This window comes from Polyodon spathula, chromosome 2 (assembly GCF_017654505.1).
Source record: "Polyodon spathula isolate WHYD16114869_AA chromosome 2, ASM1765450v1, whole genome shotgun sequence".
NCBI classification, from domain to species: Eukaryota; Metazoa; Chordata; class Actinopteri; order Acipenseriformes; family Polyodontidae; genus Polyodon; species Polyodon spathula.
Genome location: NC_054535.1, coordinates 56,762,895 through 56,785,693, shown reverse-complemented (window position 1 = coordinate 56,785,693; position 22,799 = coordinate 56,762,895). Strand labels below are relative to the sequence as shown.

Genomic DNA, 22,799 nt, shown 5'->3' with positions numbered 1-22,799 from the left:
GTGCTAGGATTTACTGGGCCCTGGTGCAAGACTGTGCAACACTACCTTGCTACGGTTTATTTTTCTAATCCCAGTAGATTTCTTGGCGCATATTATGTTTAGTCATTAAAGTGGGCTCAGAGGAAAAAAAAGAAATTGACCCAGAGCTGGGGGCTGGCTGTTGCATCCCTTGCACTCCCCCTGACGCCAGCTATGTATGAACCTTAAACCATTGTTTACTCTTTTTATAACATAAAAAAAACAACATTGTAGATGCTATTTTCTGTGTGCAGAAAACATTCAGTTATATTTTTATATACAAAAATTAATAACAGATGTATAGTAAATAGCAGGTGCAGATACAGTGTATGTGTAAAGTGGTGTATGTCTAAATCTGCCTTTAGACTGCCATAATCTAATAATTGGTTTTAATTTTGTCTTATATATACACCACTGAAGTTTTAAAGGAGAAATGTGTGATTGTAAGACTGCCGAGTAGACCATATACAATGGAATGATATGGAAGTATGTAATAGAACCATGTAAATAGAGTAGGAGTTTCACACAGAACCAGACAGGCAGAATTGTATTTTTCTGCTAACAAAATATACTTTTATTCCAGAGCCTCAAATCAAACGCCATCCTACAAACGTCACATTATTAATTGGCTCAAAAGCTGTGCTGCCATGTGTCTCCGTGGGTAACCCCAAACCAGATATCTCCTGGATTAAAAATGAAGTTGTTGTTAAGGTAATGTTGAGAAATTACTGTATTTTTAATATAATATAAATATTTAAAAGGATTTGAAATGGAACTGAGTTCATACCCCACAACGGTGAATCTTGAGTAGAATTCCCAAAGTATGTGAGTTTTTATTTATAATATAGTTAAAATAAACAGCTAGGGAATTTCAATAAGTTGAAACTGCAAACTGGATTTAAAAAACTTGATTATAATAATGTAGAAACAGTCAGCATTGGTGCATGTGAGAATCTAGGACACAAAACTTAATTTGAAGACCATGGTTGCATTCTAAGGAAATGTGTTAGCAACACACTATATTCCCTGCTTGGTCCCTGACTGCAAATGGAATACCTGGTATTCTTCCTAGTCTGATATTGGTTTCCTGGTGCTGGAAACATGGCATCCATCAGAGATGAAGTACTTTGCTAAAATAAATACATACCCAGATAAAAATAGCAGCATGATTGTAGTCATCAATGAATTGGTCACTGCTAATTTTAGACTGCAACATCAAACTATTTCAAAAGGTGCCATCAAGGATACAAAGGGAGGGGGTGAGTGGGCGTTATACTGTTGTGTGATATTTGTTAAACACTTTTTATAACAACATAAGAAAAGTTATAAGGTGAATCAGTTCAGGAGTAGCATTTAACTAATCTGTTCAAGTGTGCAGTCATAAGTAAGAAAGCACAATAAGACCACAGAAAGTTAAAAACGGTCATTCAGGGTGTTTTAAATGTGTTTTCTTTAGCATAGCACAAACCAGTTCTAGAACATTATTAAGCAGTTGTTTGTATAGAAAGCACAGTAAATTCTTATGATAAACAGTTACCACACTTAAAATAATTATACATATAGTATATGGGTGTCCTACCTCTGCAATCTAAAAACTGAACCATGTGCTACTTAAATTAAAATATTGTGCTTGGGTATGAAAACATGTCCGTACATGCTCCACCTTGTATGCACATTACCATTCAGCGTAGAAGGTGTACTGTATATGATGCACTTTTAAAAGAAAAAAAAAAATCTATAAAAATGTGGTCATATAAATAAAGTTGTGTCTCACAATCTTATTTATATACAAAATAAATTTGTAGGTGGTGTTCTTCCAGAGTTTCCCTGCAGTGCACTTACTGTAATTAGAAAAGCAGACCTTGTTGGTTTTCCATTTTATTCATATTCACTGGTTTCAACTTGTCATCCTGGCACTCTGTAATCTCAGTGTGAAATGTTCCTTCTACTACTGCATTTGGAGAATGTCACCTGGGAAGCTAAACAAACATGTAAACAAAGGAATATATATATATATATATATATATATATATATATATATATATATATATATATATATATATGAACGATATATATATAGATATACATGTTTTACAAGCTTCCGAAGGGTCCACTCTCCAAATGTCATCATCTTCAGTTCAAGTAGTATATATATATTATATATATATAATATAGATAATCTTATATATATAATATATTTAGAACATATATGCCTGAACTACGGACTTAACTTTAAAGTCAAATGTTGTCTTTTACGCTGAACTTTCCTCTTTGTTCAGGAGGACACAGTTTCAAAATGTGGTCGAATGTTCAATGGCCCACATAGCCCACTAGACAGTTAGACATACTACATTGAATAATTACAGCAGCTGCTGTCACATTTCCTCTCAAAATGTTATCATAGTAAAAGCACAGTAAAGTGTATAGCACAGTGAAAACATTGTACAGCATAGGTACGCATTGTAAAACCCAAAGAGGTATGGTAAAGCAACTTTTAAAATAAGGCTGTGGTCAACCATAGTAAATACATAGTATAAGAATGGGAAAGGCATGGGAAAACTACTAAATTACTGTGCAAATTTACTGTGATAAACTTTTAAAAGGGTCAGCTCATCAAATTGATCAGAACATGTAATTACATGCACAGTTTTGTTAAACAATTACAAAATTTAGCAAAGTAAAATTCCTTTTCCAATGACTAAGCCATTGCATCTACTTGCAGGTCAATGATCGTATCTCCATTCTTGATTATGGCACTTTAAAAATCCATGATATTGAAAAAGCAGATGCTGGGCAGTACCGCTGTGTAGCAAAAAACAGCTTTGGCTTGGCGTACTCAAAACCTGTAACTGTGGAAGTACAAGGTAGGTAAAATGTACCTGAATTAAGTTTAAAAATTCATTATTCCCTTTTTTGAATAAACAAACTTTATCAGGTGCCCAGCTGAACTTCTTACAATGTCCTCCCATACTGTATGTGTCAGCAAAATCACAAAATTGAGTTGTGACAGGATGAAAATGGTACTTGTTTTCATTCAAACTCAAATTGAATAGTTAATAGATGTGCATAATCATGTGTCATGTGACTAGGAGGGTGTGTATAAAAGCAGTTAGTGTCTGCTTGCAAAAGAGAGAGGAGGCAGTGGACGGTGGATAGGAGCACACAACTACAAACAAGCTAGCTGTGTGCTCCTTTATTGTTAGTTTGATAGCGGTTTTTTTTTCCTGTGATTAAAAAGGGACTTTTATTTTCTGTTTACCTGTGTTCAAAAGGAGAAATAATGGGACCAGTTCCCACAAAATCCAATAATGCCTTGTTATTTCTGAAGAACTCTGCCTGTCCTGGTGCCAAGGTCATGTGTATTTACATCTGCATTTAGAGAATATTTAATTTTGTAGCTGTTAATATCCTATTTACCAGTATGTATGTTTTGCATAATTCTCTGTTGTTTTTTGCTAAATTCCCTATGTACCAAACTTTAACTAATATCTGTTCTCAAAAACATGGTCTCTTCTGAAAAGCTCAATTTCTGAAAGAGTTTGTTTCAGAAATCACTGAAATTTCTGACCCCTCTGCAACTGTGGCACTGTTAGTAAAAGGAAAATATCTACATTATTTTTAACAAATGTTTGTAAATTATAGTTTCAGAGGGGACAGAAATAAAGCTGCACACAAATAATTATGAATTTTCATGCATAGGGGCTGTAATATTAGAATAGTTAATAAGCATGGTAAAACAAAAAAACAACCAAGCAGAAAAGGATTGATTGACAAAAAAAATTGACTGACAAAAAGAGAATGATTGACCAAAAAAAAATGGATATTAAACAGGTAAGAAAGACAATAATAAGAACATGTGGATGATATAGATACAAAGTGCCTAAAGAAACAGGCAATATCTTATACTTTATATTAAAACCATTACATTTAGTTTTATGTCTGTGTCTGTGCTCCACTTATCACTTGTAACAGTGCTTAGTTACTGTGACCATTTAGACAGGGTTACTGTAATTATCTTATAATCTTGTTTACGTGAATGTTAACTGTTGTTTAAGTTTTAATGTTTTGCTTTAAACAGTTCCTGCCAGAATATTAAAGGTTCCTGAGACAAAGAAAGTAGCTTTTGGTTCGGAAATTACCATGCAGTGCAATGCTACTGGTGATCCAATTCCCACTATAACATGGCTGGAAAATGGAAACAGTGTAAGTATAAATATAAGCAGGATACATGGTGGTCGATTGTAGCAGTCGTACTTAATTAATCTTTTTTTTCAAACTGCCAAAACGATTTCCAGGTCTAGTCAAGGGCCCATTTTCAAGTCTCTCTTCATTCACAAAAATCTAGTTTGTTACTTATATCCATTCACACATCAAATGACAATCATTATGGTTTATAAATAGGGCTTCTGATTTTCTGTATTTTACCCCAACCTTTTCTACTCTCTTTTAAAAATTAAATTGATACCTGTTGTTAAGCCATTCGTGTGTCTCAATCACAACTAAAAAAAAAAAAAACATTAATAGTTCAATTGATTTCATTTAAGCTTTTTTAAAATCATGTCTTACTTTTTCATTTAAAAGCAGAAGAGACTCATCCTTATTTATTGAACACAGTCATCTATAATGATTGTAATAAAATGTGTCCAGCATAAAATACTTTATTTTTCATTATAGCTTTAATAAAGATTAGTAACTTACAGTGGCTCTCAAAAGTATTCACCCCCCTTGGACTTTTCCACATTTTATTGTTTTACAACATGGAATCAAAATGAAGTTAATTAGGAGTTTTTGCCACTGATCAACACAAAAAAGTCCATAATGTCAAAGTGAAAAATAAAATCTACAAATAGTTCTAAATTAATTACAAATATAAAACAGAAAATAATTGATTGCATAAGTATTCACCCCCTTTGCTATGACACACCTAAATAAGCTCTGGTGCAACCAATTGTCCTTAGAAGTCACATAATTAGTTGAATGGAGTCCACCTGTGTGCAATTAAGCTGTTTCACATGTTTTCAGGTTAAATACACCTGACCCTGGGAGGTCCCACAGTTGGTTAATACATTTCCTAACAAAAACTACATCATGAAGACAAAGGAACATTCAAAGCAAATCTGGAATAAGGTTCTTCAAAAGCACCAATCAGGGGTAGGATATAAGAACATTTCCAAGGGATTGAATATCCCCTGCAGCACAGTAAAATCCATTATTAAGACATGGAGAGAATATACTGTGCATCTGTCTAGAACAGGCCATCTTCAGAAACTAAGTATCTGGGCGAGAAGGGGGACCACCAAGAGGCCTATGGCAACTCTAAAGGAGTTACAGTCTTCCACAGCTGAGCTGGGAGACACTGTTTATACGGCAACAATAGCCCGGATGCTTCACAAAACAGGCCTTTATGGGAGAGTGGTAAAAAGAAAGCCATTGTTGAAAAAAACTCACATCAAATCTCGGCTAGAGATTGCCAGAAAGCATCTGGGAGACTCTGAGACCAAGTGGAAGAAGATTCTATGGTCTGATAAGGCCAAAATAGAGCTTTTTGGCCACAACACTAAGCGATATGTTTGACGCAAGCCTAACACCGCACATCATCCTGAGAACACCATCCCTATCATGAAGGATGGTGGTGGCAGAATCATGCTATGGGGATCCTTCTCTGCATCAGGGCCTGGAAAGCTTGTGAAGATAGAGGGCAAAATGGATGCAGCAAAGTACAGAGAAATCTTGGAGGAAAACCTGCTGAAGTCTGCAAGAGACTTGAGACTTGGGAGAAGATTCATCTTCCAGCAGGACAATGACCCCAAAAATACAGCCAAAGCCACACTGGAGTGGCTTAAAAACAAAAAGGTCAATGTCCTGGAGTGGCCCAGTCAAAGCCCAGACCTCAATCCAATTGAGAATATGTGGAAAGAGTTGAACATTTTTGTTCACCAAAGGTCCCCATCCACCTTGACGGAGCTTGAGCAATTTTGCAAAGAAGAATGGGCAAAAATTGCAGTGTCAAGATGTACAAAGCTGGTAGAGACTTATCCAAATAGACTCATGGCTGTAATTGCTGCCAAAGGTGCCTCTACCAAATATTGACTCAAGGGGGTGAATACTTATGCAATCAATTATTTTCTGTTTTGTATTTGTAATTAATTTAGAGCAATTTGTAGATTTTATCTTTCACTTTGACATTATGGACTTTTTTTGTGTTGATCAGTGGCAAAAACTCCTTATTAAATCCATTTTGATTCCATGTTGTGACACAATAAAATGTGGAAAAATCCAAGGGGAGTGAATACTTTTGAGAGCCACTGTATAAAAAATTTGTAATCTAATTTGTACGTTCTGCTTGCAAATGAAAAATTAAGGCTTGGTCAATTTAAAAGCCCATTTAGTTGTTTCACAGGAAAAAAAAAAAAAACATAAATGAAATACATTTTCCTACTTTTCTCATTTGTGATTGCAATACACGAATGGCTTCACAAGTATCAATTGGATTCTTAGAGGACAGTAAAATAGTCAGATCCTTCTGTTTTTTTTTTTTTTTTTTTTTTTTTTTTTAAACACCAGATATCCATTATTCCAGTTGTTGAGGTGAAAATATCTGTTTAACTCAAGACTGAGCTACAGTTGTGCACCATCTACCAATGTCATAAACAGCATTCTAACAATTCAAGTTCATAACCCTATGTACTCGTATATAGATCATGCATTGAAACATTGTATCCATCACTCAATAAGACTTAACATTACATTTCTGTTTTACTTATCTATTTCCAGGGTAAGCTAAGCAGTGTACATTAACACACAGCGTGCACCTGTGCTACAGGGCTTAAACAGAGCCCTCAAAAATGCATTATGTCATAATGAAGCCATATGTTGATTTAGTAACTTAGAAATTATTTCCCTAGGATCTGTAAGAGGTCCATAATGTACTCATTGTTAAAAATTCTACCTTTTGTTCGAAAAGTGTCCATTTCTATAAAATATAAACTTTCCCACAGTACCAAGTTTACAAATCTCTACAACATGAAGGGTGATCCGAATTTGCAAGCAAATACAAATTTACCATGTAGTAGCAATGATCTTTTCAACTTAGACTTCCCTAAATCTTAAATATATATTATTATTATTATTATTATTATTATTATTATTATTATTATTATTATGCTTCCAAGCTGGCTTGGGAAGCCTATTGTTATTGTAAATATATGCAAAGAAAATTGCACTCCTGCATCAACCTGAGGATGAAAATGGTGCTCTTTTGTAAAACAAGATGAACGAGAGACCTACATTTTCTTCTTAAATTTAAAACTGATTCAGCTGAAAAATTGTTTACTTGATTAACTCCAAAGTTGACAAACATCATCCCTGTATCAATACAATTGACTTTTTCAAAATTGGTGTTTGTGCGTAAACCAATACGGCCACGTGATGCATTTCTTTAAAACCCTTTCAAAATCTTCAGTCAAAAGTAAAAGTGGCTTATAGCTCCTTACAAAGTGCAGATAGGTTAATGGTTACTATGGAACACATATAGGAAACCATATGCTTTTATTCAAAAATTACCTTGATCGTGACCTTTAACCCCTCCTTAAGCTTAAATGTAAAATGAGCTTATAACTCCTTACAGTGTGTAGATAGGGTCATGGTTACTATGGTGTTTAAAGTTATGCTACAGCTTGCCAAAATTTCCAACTGGTGGTGGAAGCCGTAAAACTGCCTGGAAGTTCTAGTTATTATTGTTATTATTAATAATAATAATAATAATAATAATAATAATAATAATAATAATAATAATAATAATAATAATAACAATATATAGTTAAGAACATAAGAAAGTTTACAAACGAGAGGAGGCCATTCGGCCCATCTTGCTCGTATGGTTGTTAGTAGCTTATTGATCCCAGAATCTCATCAAGCAGCTTCTTGAAGGATCCCAGGGTGTCAGCTTCAACAACATTACTGGGGAGTTGATTCCAGACCCTCACAATTCTCTGTGTAAAAAAGTGCCTCCTATTTTCTGTTCTGAATGCCCCTTTGTCTAATCTCCATTTGTGACCCCTGGTCCTTGTTTCTTTTTTCAGGTCAAAAAAGTCCCTTGGGTCGACATTGTCAATACCTTTTAGAATTTTGAATGCTTGAATTAGGTCGCCGCGTAGTCTTCTTTGTTCAAGACTGAACAGATTCAATTCTTTTAGCCTGTCTGCATATGACATGCCTTTTAAGCCTGGAATAATTCTGGTCGCTCTTCTTTGCACTCTTTCTAGAGCAGCAATATCTTTTTTATAGTGAGGTGACCAGAACTGAACACAATATTCAAGATGAGGTCTTACTAGTGCATTGTACAGTTTTAACATTACTTCCCTTGATTTAAATTCAACACTTTTCACAATGTATCTGAGCATCTTGTTAGCCTTTTTTATAGCTTCCCCACATTGTCTAGATGAAGACATTTCTGAGTCAACAAAAACTCCTAGGTCTTTTTCATAGATTCCTTCTCCAATTTCAGTATCTCCCATATGATATTTATAATGTACATTTTTATTTCCTGGGTGCAGTACCTTACACTTTTCTCTATTAAATGTCATTTGCCATGTGTCTGCCCAGTTTTGAATCTTGTCTAGATCATTTTGAATGACCTTTGCTGTTGCAACAGTGTTTGCCACTCCTCCTACTTTTGTGTCGTCTGCAAATTTAACAAGTTTGCTTACTATACCATAATCTAAATCATTAATGTAGATTAGGAATAGCAGAGGACCTAATACTGATCCCTGTGGTACACCACTGGTTATCACACTCCATTCTGAGGTTTTTCCTCTAATCAGTACTTTCTGTTTTCTACATGTTAACCACTCCCTAATCTATGTACATGCGTTTCCTTGAATTCCAACTGCGTTCAGTTTGAGAATTAATCTTTTGTGCGGGACTTTGTCAAAAGCTTTTTGGAAATCTAAATAAACCATGGCATATGCTTTGCAATTATCCATTACTGATGTTGCATCCTCAAAAAAATCAAACAAGTTAGTTAGACACGATCTCCCTTTCCTAAAACCATGTTGACGGTCTCCCAGGACCCTATTACCATATAGGTAATTTTCCATTTTAGAAATATTTGTAAATAACTTCTTTCATTTCTTTGAGTACTATTGGGAGGATTTCTTCCGGCCCAGGGGATTTGTTTATTTTAAGAGCTCCTAGTCCCTTTAACACGTCTTCCTCGGTTATGCTAAAATTATTTAAAACTGGATAGGAACTGGATGACATGTGGGGCATGTTGTCCGTATCTTCCTTTGTAAAAACTTGTGAAAAGTAATCATTTACCATATTTGCTATTTTTTTTTCTTCATCTACGATTTTGCCATTTGTATCTCTTAAACATTTAATCTCCTCTTTGAATGTTCTTTTGCTGTTGTAATATTGGAAAAACATTTTGGAATTGGTTTTAGCCCCCTTAGCAATGTTCATTTCTATTTCTCTCTTGGCCTTTCTAACTTCTTTTTGACTTGCGTTTGCAGTTCCGTGTACTCTTTCTGTGTACTTTCTTTTTGGTCCTTTTTTAATGTTCTGTAAAGTGCCTTTTTTCGCTGAATATTTTTTTTAATTGATCTATTAAAACATTTTGGCCATTTAGTTTTACATTTAGATTTGTCTACTTTAGGGATGTAATTGTTTTGCGCCTCTAGTACTACATTTTTGAAGAACAACCATCCTTTTTCTGTGGGTGTTTTCTCTATTTTACTCCAATCTACTTCTGTTAGTCTCTGTTTCATACCTTCATAGTTTGCTTTTCTAAAATTGTAAACCTTAGCTTTAGTCTTTACTTTTGGGGTTTTAAAAAACACTTCAAATGAGACCATGTTGTGGTCTGAGTTTGCCAGTGGTTCTCTGACCTCTGTTTTAGTTATTCTGTCATTAGTTATTTGAAAAGACTAAATCAAGGCATGCCTCCCCTCTAGTCGGTGCCTTGACAAATTGTGTTAGGAAGCGGTCATTTGTCATTTCCACCATTTCTATTTCATCCTTCGTGCTACCCATCGGGTTTTCCCATTTTATATGGGGGAAGTTGAAATCCCCCATTGTATGGCTTCTCCTTTGCTACACGCATTTCTAATGTCATTGTATAACAGATTATTTTGCTCATCGTCTGAATCTGGCGGTCTATAGCACGCTCCTATTATTCTGACCCATATTGATTCGGCTTTGTTTTCTTTGTCCAGGTTTAACACCTGGGCTTCAAGACTGTTTCTTATGTATAGCGCTACCCCTCCTCCTCTTCTGTCCTGCCTGTCTTTCCTATACAGTGTATACCCACAAATGTTATATTTGTCCCCATCACTCTCAGACAACCAAGTTTCAGTAACACCTATCACATCATAGTTACTTGTTAGTGCAGTAGCTTCAAGTTCTAGAATTTTGTTTCTGATACTTCTAGCATTTAGATACATTTACATTACATTTAATGGTTGTCTTACCTGAGTTGTTGTCCTTGTCTTGATGTGGTCTCCCTTCTGTTTTTTTGTTGATTTCTCCCCCCCCTTCCTTTCTAGTTTAAATGCTTCTGAGTAGTGTATGTATAGTGTGCACTTACCACAAGGTGTATTTAATCTCTGTACATTTAAAATTTCAGTTTAGTTTAATGAGACTATAGTTTAATGTCAAAAATGTGCAATCGGAAAAGAAAAAAACAAAGCTAATAATACAGACCGGGTGATGTGTGACCCAGGATTAAAGAATATGGTTCCACTTTTTTCATAAAAGGACAACAGGAAATGGTTTATGCTGGGGATACAGCCAGCGCAAGATGTTTGCAAACACCACTAGGAACATGTTCCTGTTTTAGCAGCATCTCATGTTATTTTAAACCTTGATTGCACAATATATCTCTTATAAAAACAACATACCACAATATAGCTCTTATAAAAACAACATGCATTTAGCTGCTTTTGTGTTTACTTGTGTGTGTAAATGTAGATGCTTCTGTTCTACTTCAGTGCAGTATTTTCATTCTTTTAATATCTCTGTCCCTTGTGGTCAGCATAAGTTGTGACTGATGAACTAAGTGTTAATTGATCCCAGCTGTTGCAGTTGATGTGATGTTGGATCCATTTCGGAAGTAGCAAGCTGAAGTGACCAGAATATATTACACAAATTCCATCCCAGCAAGTCACTCAACCCCCTTGTACTCTGTGCTTCGGATGAGACGTAAAACCGAGTTGTGATGAATAGTTCACACCCAAGTCTGTAGTCGCTTTGGATAAAAGCATCTGCTAAATAACTAAATAATAATAATAAGACCTATTTAAGAAAGCATCTTTTTTAATCTATATCCTTTTAAATACTTTATGTTATACTGATTAAAGGTCGACCTACGAAGCAAGTATGTTGTGTTTAATTATATTTAAAAAAATACAGCCAGTAATTGAAAATATAGCATTGAAATACAATGACCTATGGATTCATGCAAGAATTATTACTAATACTGTACTCATATTACGCATACATGTAGTGTATGGAAAACATTGCAGGATTTATACGCTTTGATTATTTGAAATAATAGTCTACCTTTACTTTTAGATTCTAAATACATATTTCACAATAACATGAGTCACCTATTTCAGAACACATATATCAATAAAAAGTACATTTCATTTACAATACACGAAAGTTGACATTCAAACCATGGCGTTGAATACATTAATAGCGTATATAATCACATAGACAAAATTCCTTGAAATGCTAACACATGTGCAAATCTCAAAATAAGGCAAAATTCGGCATGACAACGCCACTAAAATTTGAATAATATCGAAATATACAGGCTTCCTGAAAAATATGCAAGAGATGCTGGTAGTGGTACACTAATCAATGAGACCATATAACAATTTCTGCAACCAATGACATAGAATAAACAAATTCTGTTTTATTTTTACTAATACCCTCTTTATAATTGATGTCCTGTGCATTAGTAGTAACACCATGAAGATATACTGTGGTTTGCAGTATTTAAGGTTTATATATACTCCATTAAAATGCATCAACTAAAATATATTTCATGGTATAGAATTTGTATACAGTGGTAAGTAAGCTGTAAATAAAATGCATAATGTAACAAAACAAGGAAGACTTGTATAAAATATTGCATGTTATAAAAATATACTTGCATTGCAATGGTCGGTAAGTATTTAGAAGTGAAACATATTCTCCATTTCTCCAAATTTAAGCCCTTTGCTTAGCTCATTGATGATCTTTACAAGCAGATGCTGTTTCCTAGGCAATCTGACAAAAAGTGTGTTGAATGCATCGGAGCGCAGCTATATTGGAAAATTATGGTATAATAGTTTTGTTTTCCATTTGACACATGAACCTAGCCTGGGTTCTTCTATTAAATTTATGGTGCAGATTTATTTTGTTGTGAAATATAGTACATGGACCTCCCATAAGTTTGGCAAACATCTGCAGAGCCAGACTCATTTTTTGGCAGCAAACGTTGTGGCTCCTTATGTACGTTGGTTGACTGCTTAATAATTTGTGTCTTACCCTCTGCCAGATCTATGCAGAAGTCTGTTTCACCAATTCAACATTTTGAGCCACCATGTGCTAGAAAGTATGGGTCTCTTATAAAACCTAAAGAACATTTGTTTATTCATTTATTTGTAAAAACAGTTATGCTAATCAAAAAAAAAAAAGTGTATCGACTAATTTGGAGTGTTGTTCAAAAGGCTCAACAGTAAAATGGATTTTGTGACATATTCCTGTGTGTTTATTATAGGTTTCGGACGCATCAGTAGAGGAGATTATAGTTGAAGAGGTTATTAACTCTACACTGAGAGTTGTTGTTAACAAACCTGGCCTGTATACGTGCATAGCAACAAACAGACACAGTGGAGGGGCCAGTACAGTGAAAGCCACTGCAAAAGTTACTATCTCAGGTAGGTCTAAAATGTATTTTACAGTTATTTGAATATGAAGTATCATTTGCATGGCCAATAATAATTCAAGCAAAGGCCAGTGGTTGTCAGGAGACTTAGGTTTGAATAACATTTTGGCTATTACATGTGTAAAATTGGAAAGCAAAGGTTAATGGGGGAAGTAAATGTAGGAGGATCCATTGAAACAAAAATATTTGTGAATGATATAACCTAACTTGCTAATGTAATTACTTCTAGAAAACATTACTGTAATATCATTACAATACCACAGTGGTCATAATACAGTAGAATACTGGTACTGATATGGTACCGTGGTACTGTGTGGAAATTGATTACCACAGTGTGCATTGGTTTCTTCTATTGTGATACCACTGCTAAGAGAAAATCTGAAAAATGTTACCACTTTGGTACCTATCAATTAATGGATCTCACCGTGGCTGCCCTTTGTGCTACCAAATACATTGTCATTGTAGTGTCACTGCATTACTGTTAAAAGTTATTTAGAAAAGGTTTCCATATTCAGTTGTGCAAACATTGGGGATGTCCAAATACTGTAAAAATATAAATGGGTCATTGCTCTTAGAAACAAAAGTAACATAATCTATTGTTTACCAAAACCACATAAACATGATTGACTAAAACATATGAGGTAAATTACTTTGTTTGTTCAATTTTATTCAGTATAACCATCTACATTTCAAAATCACTCATATTGCAACTGCACTAAAATTAAGCTGTTTTCTAGAGGTACAGTGTCATTTAATGTTGACCACAGAAGAAAGTCGGTAACTGTTTAATCATAATAAGGATGTGTCTTTCCTCATCTAAAGACTCACTGTGCTTAAGTAATGTAAGCCATTTCTTTGTCTGCGATGCCATAATGAAACATACACTGAGAAACATGACAAATACTGAAAATCAATGCTGAAAAGTTTTAATTTAAAGTAAAAATTTGGAACAAACAAGTTAACCACTACATGCAAGTTCTTTTTAGTATCCCCTTTGATCTATGTGTGAGTGTGCTGTTGACCTCACAGCAGGAACTCCCTCTATGAGTTAGCAGCTGTCGAGGGCAGTGATAAGGGACTTCACAAATGGTGGTTAGTCATTTCAGTGCTGACTCTATATTCAGAGTTCTTCTATGTACAACTTCTATGTTCAGAGAAATTAAATAACCCTTTTGAATCACTAAAATTCTATGCAAAGAAAAAAGCTGGGTTTAAAAAAAATATATAACAGGATGAGTGGCTACATAATAAAAAATGACAATAACAAAGACAAAATAAATAAATACATTATAAGAATACAATTTAAAATTGTAACAGTAACTACTAATATAGGGAAAGAATAATTGTTCTGTTGAAAGATATAAATTAGAGATTCAGCTTTATAATAAAACCACAAATAATTACATAACATGCATACAATGAAAAATAACATGCAAAAACGAATTTCATATTTTGACAAAAGTATCTGGGCTCCCTGACATTAGTATTTTGTGTGCCCACCATTTGCTTCCTTTATAGCTTGCAGTTTTTTTTGTATTTGAAACCAGTTCCTGGCATCTTTCCAGAGATATTTGTGTCCATTCTTCAACACATACAGCTCCGAGTTCTGGAATTGACTTTTTTGCAAGAGCAGCCTTCAAGTCAGTCCACAACATGTCGATGGGATTCAGGTCTGGGGACTGAGATGGCCAATCCATAACTGTAATCTTCCTTTTTTCAGAAATTCCTTTGTAGACGACACAGAATGCTTGGGGTCATTGTCCTGCTGGAATACAAACTTAAATCCAATAAGCCTTCTAGCAATGGGTAACAAATGAGAGTGCAAAATGTCTTGATATTTTGCATCATTCATTTATTCCCTGCAATACAAAAGTCGCCATTGCCTGAGGAAGAAAAACAAGCCTATACCATCACACAACCTCCACCATGTTTAACACTGGATGTGATTAACTTTTTTTTTAAATTCTTCTCCTCTCTTCCTCCAAACATGTTGCTTACTTGGTGAAAAAAGTTATTCTGGATTTGTCTGACCATAAAATCTGGTTGAAGAAATCAACACACTTCTTAAAGTACAGTAATCTGTCACATATTCGACTTCAATGGGACCAGAGTAAGGGTGGATATGTAAAAAGGTGGATAAGTTAAACATGTTTTAAATACTACTATACACAGCTGTAACAATTAATATATTCACACAATTATTGTTTTGAGATTCGTTTTTTGTTAGGTAGCTCCCCTAAATGCCTTGTTTGGAAAGATACAGAGTATAAATGCTTATGTAGCCATCAGCCATGTGGGTGCGTGCATTCGCTGCTGAGTGAGGGAGGAGGTCGAGATGGAGATTGTTGTTGATATGTCCCACAGGCAACAGGATTTATTTACATATCAGCACATTGAGCTGCTCACGTTACACTACCAGTAATGGTTGCGCACAGAGCATATACAACATAGTGTAAGAAAACTGGTAAGATCTACAATCTCTGAACTAATCTTCTCTGTTAAATAACATAACTGAAGCGATTGATTATGGTGGATAAAGTGTGACTGGAGGATATGCGTTGGGTTACTGTATTCAATTGAAAACTCCAATCGCTTTCTTTTGTGTACTGTATCTTGTTTTTCGCCCATGGACATTCATCTTGTTGAGGTGTTGTTGAATTGTTCGTGAATTCCTTGACCATCTTCTCTCAATTCTTGTGTCAAGACTTTTACATTAATCTGAGGATTTTGCCGGGCTGCTCAAACAATAATTCTTCCAGATTTTACAGAAATCTTTCTTGGTCTTCCACATCTGGTGCTAGTTACAGTAGTTCCTGTTCTCCTCTGTTTGTCAATAATAGCCCACACAGTGCTTTTTGGTAAACCGAGTCTTTCTGCTATTTTTCTGGTAGTTTCTCCTTTTTCGTTTAGTTGTATCACTGCCATTTTTAGATCTTTGCTGTACTCTTGTTTTATCCAATTTTTTTTTTTTTAAATCACAAATTTCTAATTTTTTTTTCAGCACTTGATGATTATATATTTATTTATTCTATAATTATCATCAGGTATTCGTTTTCAATCATGATACTTGTCAATAATTATCAATGAATGGGTTTCATACAAAATATGTAAAATTGCCCAGATACTTTTGTCAATGTGTGACATTTGTTTTTGCATGTTATTTTTCCATTGTATACATGTTATGTAATAATTTCTTGTTTTATTATAAAACTGAATCTCTTAAGAAACTTATATCTTTCAATAGAACAATTAGAAATTACAGAATTCATTTGTGGTTTTATTAATTAACTTCCCAAATAATTTTGTCTGTGACTGTGTGTGTGAGTGTCTATATATATATATATATATATATATATATATATATATATATAAAATGTGTTTATAGTTCTTGTGAAATAAGGCAAACACAATGCATGTTTTTTAGTTTTCCTTATTTTTTTTCAATTTCAAAGATCAGAAACAAATAGAATGTACAATTATATTAGTGTAACAGAGAAAGAGATATGCTTCCCAATGCTTGTCCTATCGTGGTTTGAGCAGCTGGGTTTTTAGAACTGTTTTCTTTGCTCAGAGGTTTCTATGAAGGAAGTGTTACCAACTTTTTGTTTTCTCAGACTGTAACAATCCAGCCCCCTCCCCCCATAGTGTCTCCAGGGCCTATATGCCTGTTAAAATTCACACCTGTTCCTAGACACATTCCCAGGCTGATTCCATCATATCAGCGTGGTTTGCAGCTTCTCCACGTACACACCAACCTTTCTCATTAATGGGTGGAAACTATGTAACCTTCTTTTTCTTCTTTTCTCCAATTATTCTCCTTGTTTATACTGGATCCTGCCGCTTCCCTATAGAATGGAGGTAAGCAATTAAACATTTACAATCAAGTATTTTAAAGTATAATAAAAATATGGTACCTTAGAGGTCATCAGCCAGTCTGCTACTTCTTCCTGATGCTGATACCAAGTAGCAGAAGTCAATCAAATTTGTGACTTGTAAAGGAATCACAATGAACATTTAAAGCATCTTAATGTTAAAACCTTTGTATTCATATATTTATTGGTGCTGTATGTATAAGGGTATACTTTTAGTTTTCGTAACTTGCACACAGATTACATTTTATATTTGAAGTTTGTTAATTGCAATGGATGGCCAATAGGCTTTTATGCTCATGAAACAGTGGCCAGTGATTCATGTAGTCACAGTAAGGTAGACAGTTTTCCTTAAACTGAACAGACCATAATTTTATATACAGTACATGTGTGGCAGGGCGAGAGCCCTGTCTGTGTGTGTACTGGAAATTCAGAGTGTGTGTGTGATTATTTTGTAGTGCACGGGAGAGGTGTCATAGCCATAGGCCTAAAAGACTACATGTCCCAGAAGCCTCTAGGGCTGAATGGGAATCACCTGGGTGCACTTGGGGATAATTTAATGTATTTATTGTTTGAGTGTTTGTACTTTACTGTGTGAAACTTGTATACTCTGTAACAAGTGGTTTTGTTGAAACGAATAAACCTCTTAGCGGTCCCGTGCTAGTAGCAGTGCGGGTAAAAGCTGGTTAGCTAGTGCTCCAAGTGGGAGCTAGGCTTTTGTTTTGTGTTCTGTTTGTTTTGTTTATCTGTGTGAATAAAAGTGCACCAAAGTGTGAAACGTGCAGTTCTGGTATCTGGGACTGCTGCGTGAAAGGTGCAAACCAGCGTTAGCAGAGCCACTCTGTAACTTATGGTCCATGCACTAACTATAAAATGATCACACACACACCATGAATACATCTGAAATGACTGGTTAATGAAAATTTGTAGCAGTGTCCCATGATTTGGTATGGACCACTGCATAAACTTGTGTATTATTCCTTTTGCTAAAGGAACTGATAACACAAGTTAATAAAAGGGTTTATTTTAAATCATTTTTAAAGTGTTTTAGTTGGGGATAAAGCAAAGCAGATGGAATAGTGTTTGAATCAGTGTAAATTTATGAGATGCAGTTCCCAGGTCAAATGTTGCCTCCAAGTAGGTTTGTGTGATTTATGTGAGGTGTAAGAATTCATTCCATGCAACAACAAAAAAAGAAATGGGTTAATAGCTTCATTGTCTTTGGTAATTAACAAATAGAAAATAAATACATTGTTAAAGGGGTAGATAAGTAAATAATACACAATATATACATTTCTATTAATACAAACATCCATAGTTACATATAAATAGACTTTGTATTAAAAAAAAAAATTAAGGAGATAAATACTCACTTGGTTCCTGATTTCAACCAAACAAATGTATGCGCTTTAGATTCAATACCAAATTACAGGAAGTTGGCATTTTGTTTGATTGACATTAAATACTCAATCATTTTTCATTTGGATTACTCTGGCTCTTAAAATGTATTCTTAAATGTTTAGAAAATAATACAGAACCAGCAAAAGTACAGCTAGAGGGGATTGTTTTTTATGTTTTATGATTGTTTTTTATTTCGGTTTAAAAAGGTCTTTCTGTGAAAGAAATAATGTTCTTGTTGAGAGGAAGTTCTAGAAGTGGGAGTCATATTTTGTTGAAATCGATGGATCCATAGTTATCCAATCCAGTATATTGGATTTATTTCATGGATCAACTATGGTTCCTGTGTATGCAATCAGCTCCATTGCAAGATGTGCTTGTCCCGCAATGGATGACAAATATGTATTATTTATGTTTTCAAACTAAATAAATATTAACAATGAAGCACAGTATAATATGTATTATACATAGCCAGTGACAGGATAGTACTGAGTCCCAAGATGTTACCGACTGGAATTACGACAGTTATAAACTTTAATATAGTTGTGTGGCCAAATACACTATGCATTTTGGGTGGATTATAAGCAATAGTCACACATTACATTAACCTACATACTGCAAGGGGGTGATATCAGTTCAGATTCAACAGGCATTAGCTACACAATGTACTGTAGGTAGGCACTGTTAAATATAGTTTCAGAATATTCACTTAATGTATCCTTTCAGGAATACAAAACTATTGCAAACATTTGACTGGGCATGTTGGTGCTGAAGGAACTCAAAAGCAGCAGCATTCTGTCTTGAATCACACTTCTAAAACCAGTTTGATGTGCCACACAATTGTACTTGTGTTAATACCTGTTGTTTTTATGCACCAGGTTATACAAAGGTAGTTCAGGCTACTGCAGCACCTACCGGGGCAGCGTGTGCAAAAGCTCCTTGCAGAAAGAATCTCTCATTTTCTTCAACTCCTCATATGCTGATCCTGAGGAGACCCAGGAGTTCCTTGTCCAGAGTGCCTGGGCAGAGTTGGATGCAGTCAGTTCCTTCTGTCGTCCGGCTGCCGAATCCTTGCTTTGCCATTACATATTCCAGGACTGCAACCCATCTGGACTGGGACCAGCTCCCAAACCAATCTGCAGGTATAGTGCAGAATATTTGTTGGATATTGCTTTATAAAAGTAAACTGAACCAAGCAAGCGCTTCATGAAAACAAGTATGCCAGCAGCATACATCCCCTACCACATCTGTAAATTCTAAATTAGAACTGTGAGTATGATGAAAAAGTTAATGACCATGACATGTATCAGCAGTATGTACATAATACTATAGAGTAGGTATTAGCAATCTAGATATATGTGAAAAATGTGTAATTGTATCATACAGATAGGTATGGTTGAATGGACTGACAGACTATATAATGTATATACAGTATATTCAATTACTTTTGCTAAATAATATTAATACCAAGTTTCCAGAAGTATAAAATAATCTGAAATGTACGTACGACTGCCTCCGCTGTATCCCCTTCACAGGGCATTTCATCCCCAATGGGAGATAATAAGAAAGGGAAGTATTTAGAAGGAAGGGCCTGACACCTGGATAAGGTGAGGGAATTAAGATTATTCAGAGAATTTAACCTGGGCACATGTCGACATGTTATTGGGTTTTTTTGAATACACAAAGTCAGTTGGCCCACTTATTTTATTACCCATGTAATAGGCAGCTACCCCTTTTGGCCTCTCTTACACAACATTTTGCGTATTCAAGAATTCTAGTTTTCTTGGTCTTCCAACTTCTATAGATTATATAAAGTAGTATTATTAATTAATAATTGTGCTTCTGGAGTTCTACGAATCCTGTGGAAATTGATGAAAGTGGCATGGGACATACAGCTTGTCCCAAGATCATGGCACCGAGCAGGTGGAGTCTTTATACCAAAAGAAAAGGATTCTACAAGCATCGGTCAGTTTCATCCTATTTCCCTATTAAAAATAGAAGGCAATATTTTCTTCAGCATTATTGCTCCGAGATTGGCAACCTACCTATTAAAGAACTGCTTCATTGACACGTCAGTACAAAAAGCAGACATTCAAGTTTTCCCAGGAGGCTTAGAACACATCGACGTATTCTGGCAACAAATTCAATCAGCAAAAAAGGAGAGGAAGGAGCTCCATGTGACATTCCTGGATTTGGTTAATGCATATGGTTCAGTGCCACACAAACTTCTTTGGGCAGCATTTGATCTTTTCAGTGTACCAATGACATTAACAAATTTAGTGAAAGCCTACTTTGGAGATTTGCAATTTAGTTTTTCAACTTCAGAATTCAGCACTACATGACAATGACTAAAAGTTGGAATAATGGCAAAGTGTACCATTTCTCCACTGGCTTTTACCATGTCAATGGAAGTAATTAAAAGGGCATCAAAATGGGTAGTGGGAGGACAGCGCTTGGCTTTCTTAATGCGACTACTACCAATTCAAGCATACATGGATGACATGACAACAATGACTACAACAGTAGCCTGCACTAATCGGTTATTGAGCAAATTAACCAATAACATTAAAAGGGGCACGAATGCAATTCAAGCCCACTAAATCAAAGAGCATCTCTGTATAATTAAAGGTAAAGTTGTAGATAAAATGTTCGACATTAATGGTGAGGCAATACCAAGAGTGTCCGAGAAGTCAGTGAAAAGTCTAGGGAGTTGGCACGACGGAGATCTAAAGGACACAGTTCATGTGGGAGAAGGCAACAAGCAGTGGAAGGGCTAAAGAGCATAGACAGCAGCGCTTTACCAGGCAAACTGAAACTGGTGCTTTCAATTTGGTCTACTGCCAAGACTGCTGTGGCCACTGACTGTGTATGAGGTTTCCTTGACAACAGTTGAGAAGCTGGAAGCTTTAATCAGTTCATATGTCAGGAAATGGTTGGGAGTTCCACACTGCCTCAGCAGAGTGGGACTTTATGGTAAAGGAATACCTCAGCTACCAATCTCTGCTCTAACCGAGGAGTTTAAGTGCGCCAAAGTCCGACTGGAAATTACATTAGTAGATTCATGTGACAAATGCGGAAGGGAGGCAGCACCAGTGTTAAAAACTGGAAGAAAATGGATGGCAAAGAAAGCTGTGGAAGATGCTAAGGCTGCCCTTCGATTCGGAGATATTATGGGGCAAGTTCAGCATGGAAAAGGAGGTTTTGGTCTCAGTTCAGCTCCTCCTACATGGCACAAGGTAACCCAGGCTCAACAGAGGACGCTGGTAGTCAATGAGGTGCAAAAGCAGGAGGAGAGGATCAGGTGTGTAAAGGCTGTTTCCCAGGCCAAGCAGGGAGAATGTATGAGATGGGAGACTGTGGAACAACGCAAGATCAGCTGGCAATAACTGTGGACAAAGGAAAAAAACACGGTCAGTTTTCTCGTCAGATCAGCATATGATGTTCTCCCATCACCACAGAACCTAAACCTCTGGGTGGGTGAGGATCCCTCATGTCCTTTGTATTCATCACCTGCAACATTAAGACACATTTTGACAGGATGTAATGTGGGTCTTAGCCAAAGACAGTATACTTGGCGCCATGACCAGGTGCTGTGATGTTTGGCCTTAGCATTGGAAGATAAGCGTAACCTGACCAATAAGTTGCCACCAGTTCCATCAAAGCATTACACACAAAATACAATATTCCTCCGTCCAGGAGAGCAACCACCAAGAAAAGGTGTTAAAACCAAGCCTCGCTCAGGACCACTGGAAGCTGCTAGAGACTGGAAGATGCTGGCAGATGTTGGTCAACGGCTTATATTTTCACCTGAGATTGCCACCACTAACCTTAGACCAGACATTGTCTTGTGGTCTGGATCAGCATGCCTTGTTCATCTGGTAGAGTTAACAGTGCCATGGGAAGATGCTGTGGAAGAGGCAAATGAGAGGAAGAAACTTCGGTATGCTGAAATAGCTGCTGAAGCGGAACAGCGAGGATGGAGAGTCCGAGTTTACCCAGTGGAGGTGGGTTGTCGAAGATTTGTGGCACACTCTACAACCCGGTTTCTCAGAGACGTCGGGTTCAGTGGCCAAGAGTTGCATCGCACAGTGAAGAACTTATCTGAAGCAGTAGAAGGGAGCAGCAACTGGCTGTGGTTGAGACGGAAAGATTCTGGATGGGGATCTCAAGCACAATAGAAAGAAAGCAACACTGATGTACAGGTAAGTAAGCTGGGCTGAGCTGAGTGGGGGGATGGAGGGGAGTGATGCTGGGATGCCAGAATCACTGTTGAGCCCTCTTGAGGTGTTGTGGGCTAGTCAACGAAACACAAAGTATGGAAGGTGCCCTCTTGAAAACCCCAGAGATGTACCCTACTTAGCTCAATCCAGACAGTTGTCATGATGATGCGCTGGGGAGACCACATTGGGTTGATCCCTGGAGCCAGCATCGCAGCCGTTGTGTGTGCTGATGCGCTGGGGAGGTAAAATGAGCTGATTCCTGGAGCCAGCGTTACACTTCAGCAATCAGCACCAGGCAGAAGCATATCTACATGATCAGATGGAAAACAATGCACATGGATGGGGATGCAGATGGATCAC

At 36.1% G+C, this 22,799-nt stretch overlaps 1 protein-coding gene across 1 annotated transcript in view; it reads left to right on the top strand.

Moving 5' to 3' along the window:
• Positions 1-22,799, top strand: part of musk (muscle, skeletal, receptor tyrosine kinase) — an 83,522-nt gene that overhangs the window by 35,006 nt on the left and 25,717 nt on the right. The window contains exons 4-9 of the mRNA XM_041225702.1: positions 602-729; positions 2,741-2,882; positions 4,097-4,221; positions 12,785-12,944; positions 16,804-16,810; positions 19,098-19,361. Coding sequence (XP_041081636.1) covers positions 602-729; positions 2,741-2,882; positions 4,097-4,221; positions 12,785-12,944; positions 16,804-16,810; positions 19,098-19,361 — 826 coding nt within the window. The remainder of the gene's footprint in view (positions 1-601; positions 730-2,740; positions 2,883-4,096; positions 4,222-12,784; positions 12,945-16,803; positions 16,811-19,097; positions 19,362-22,799) is intronic.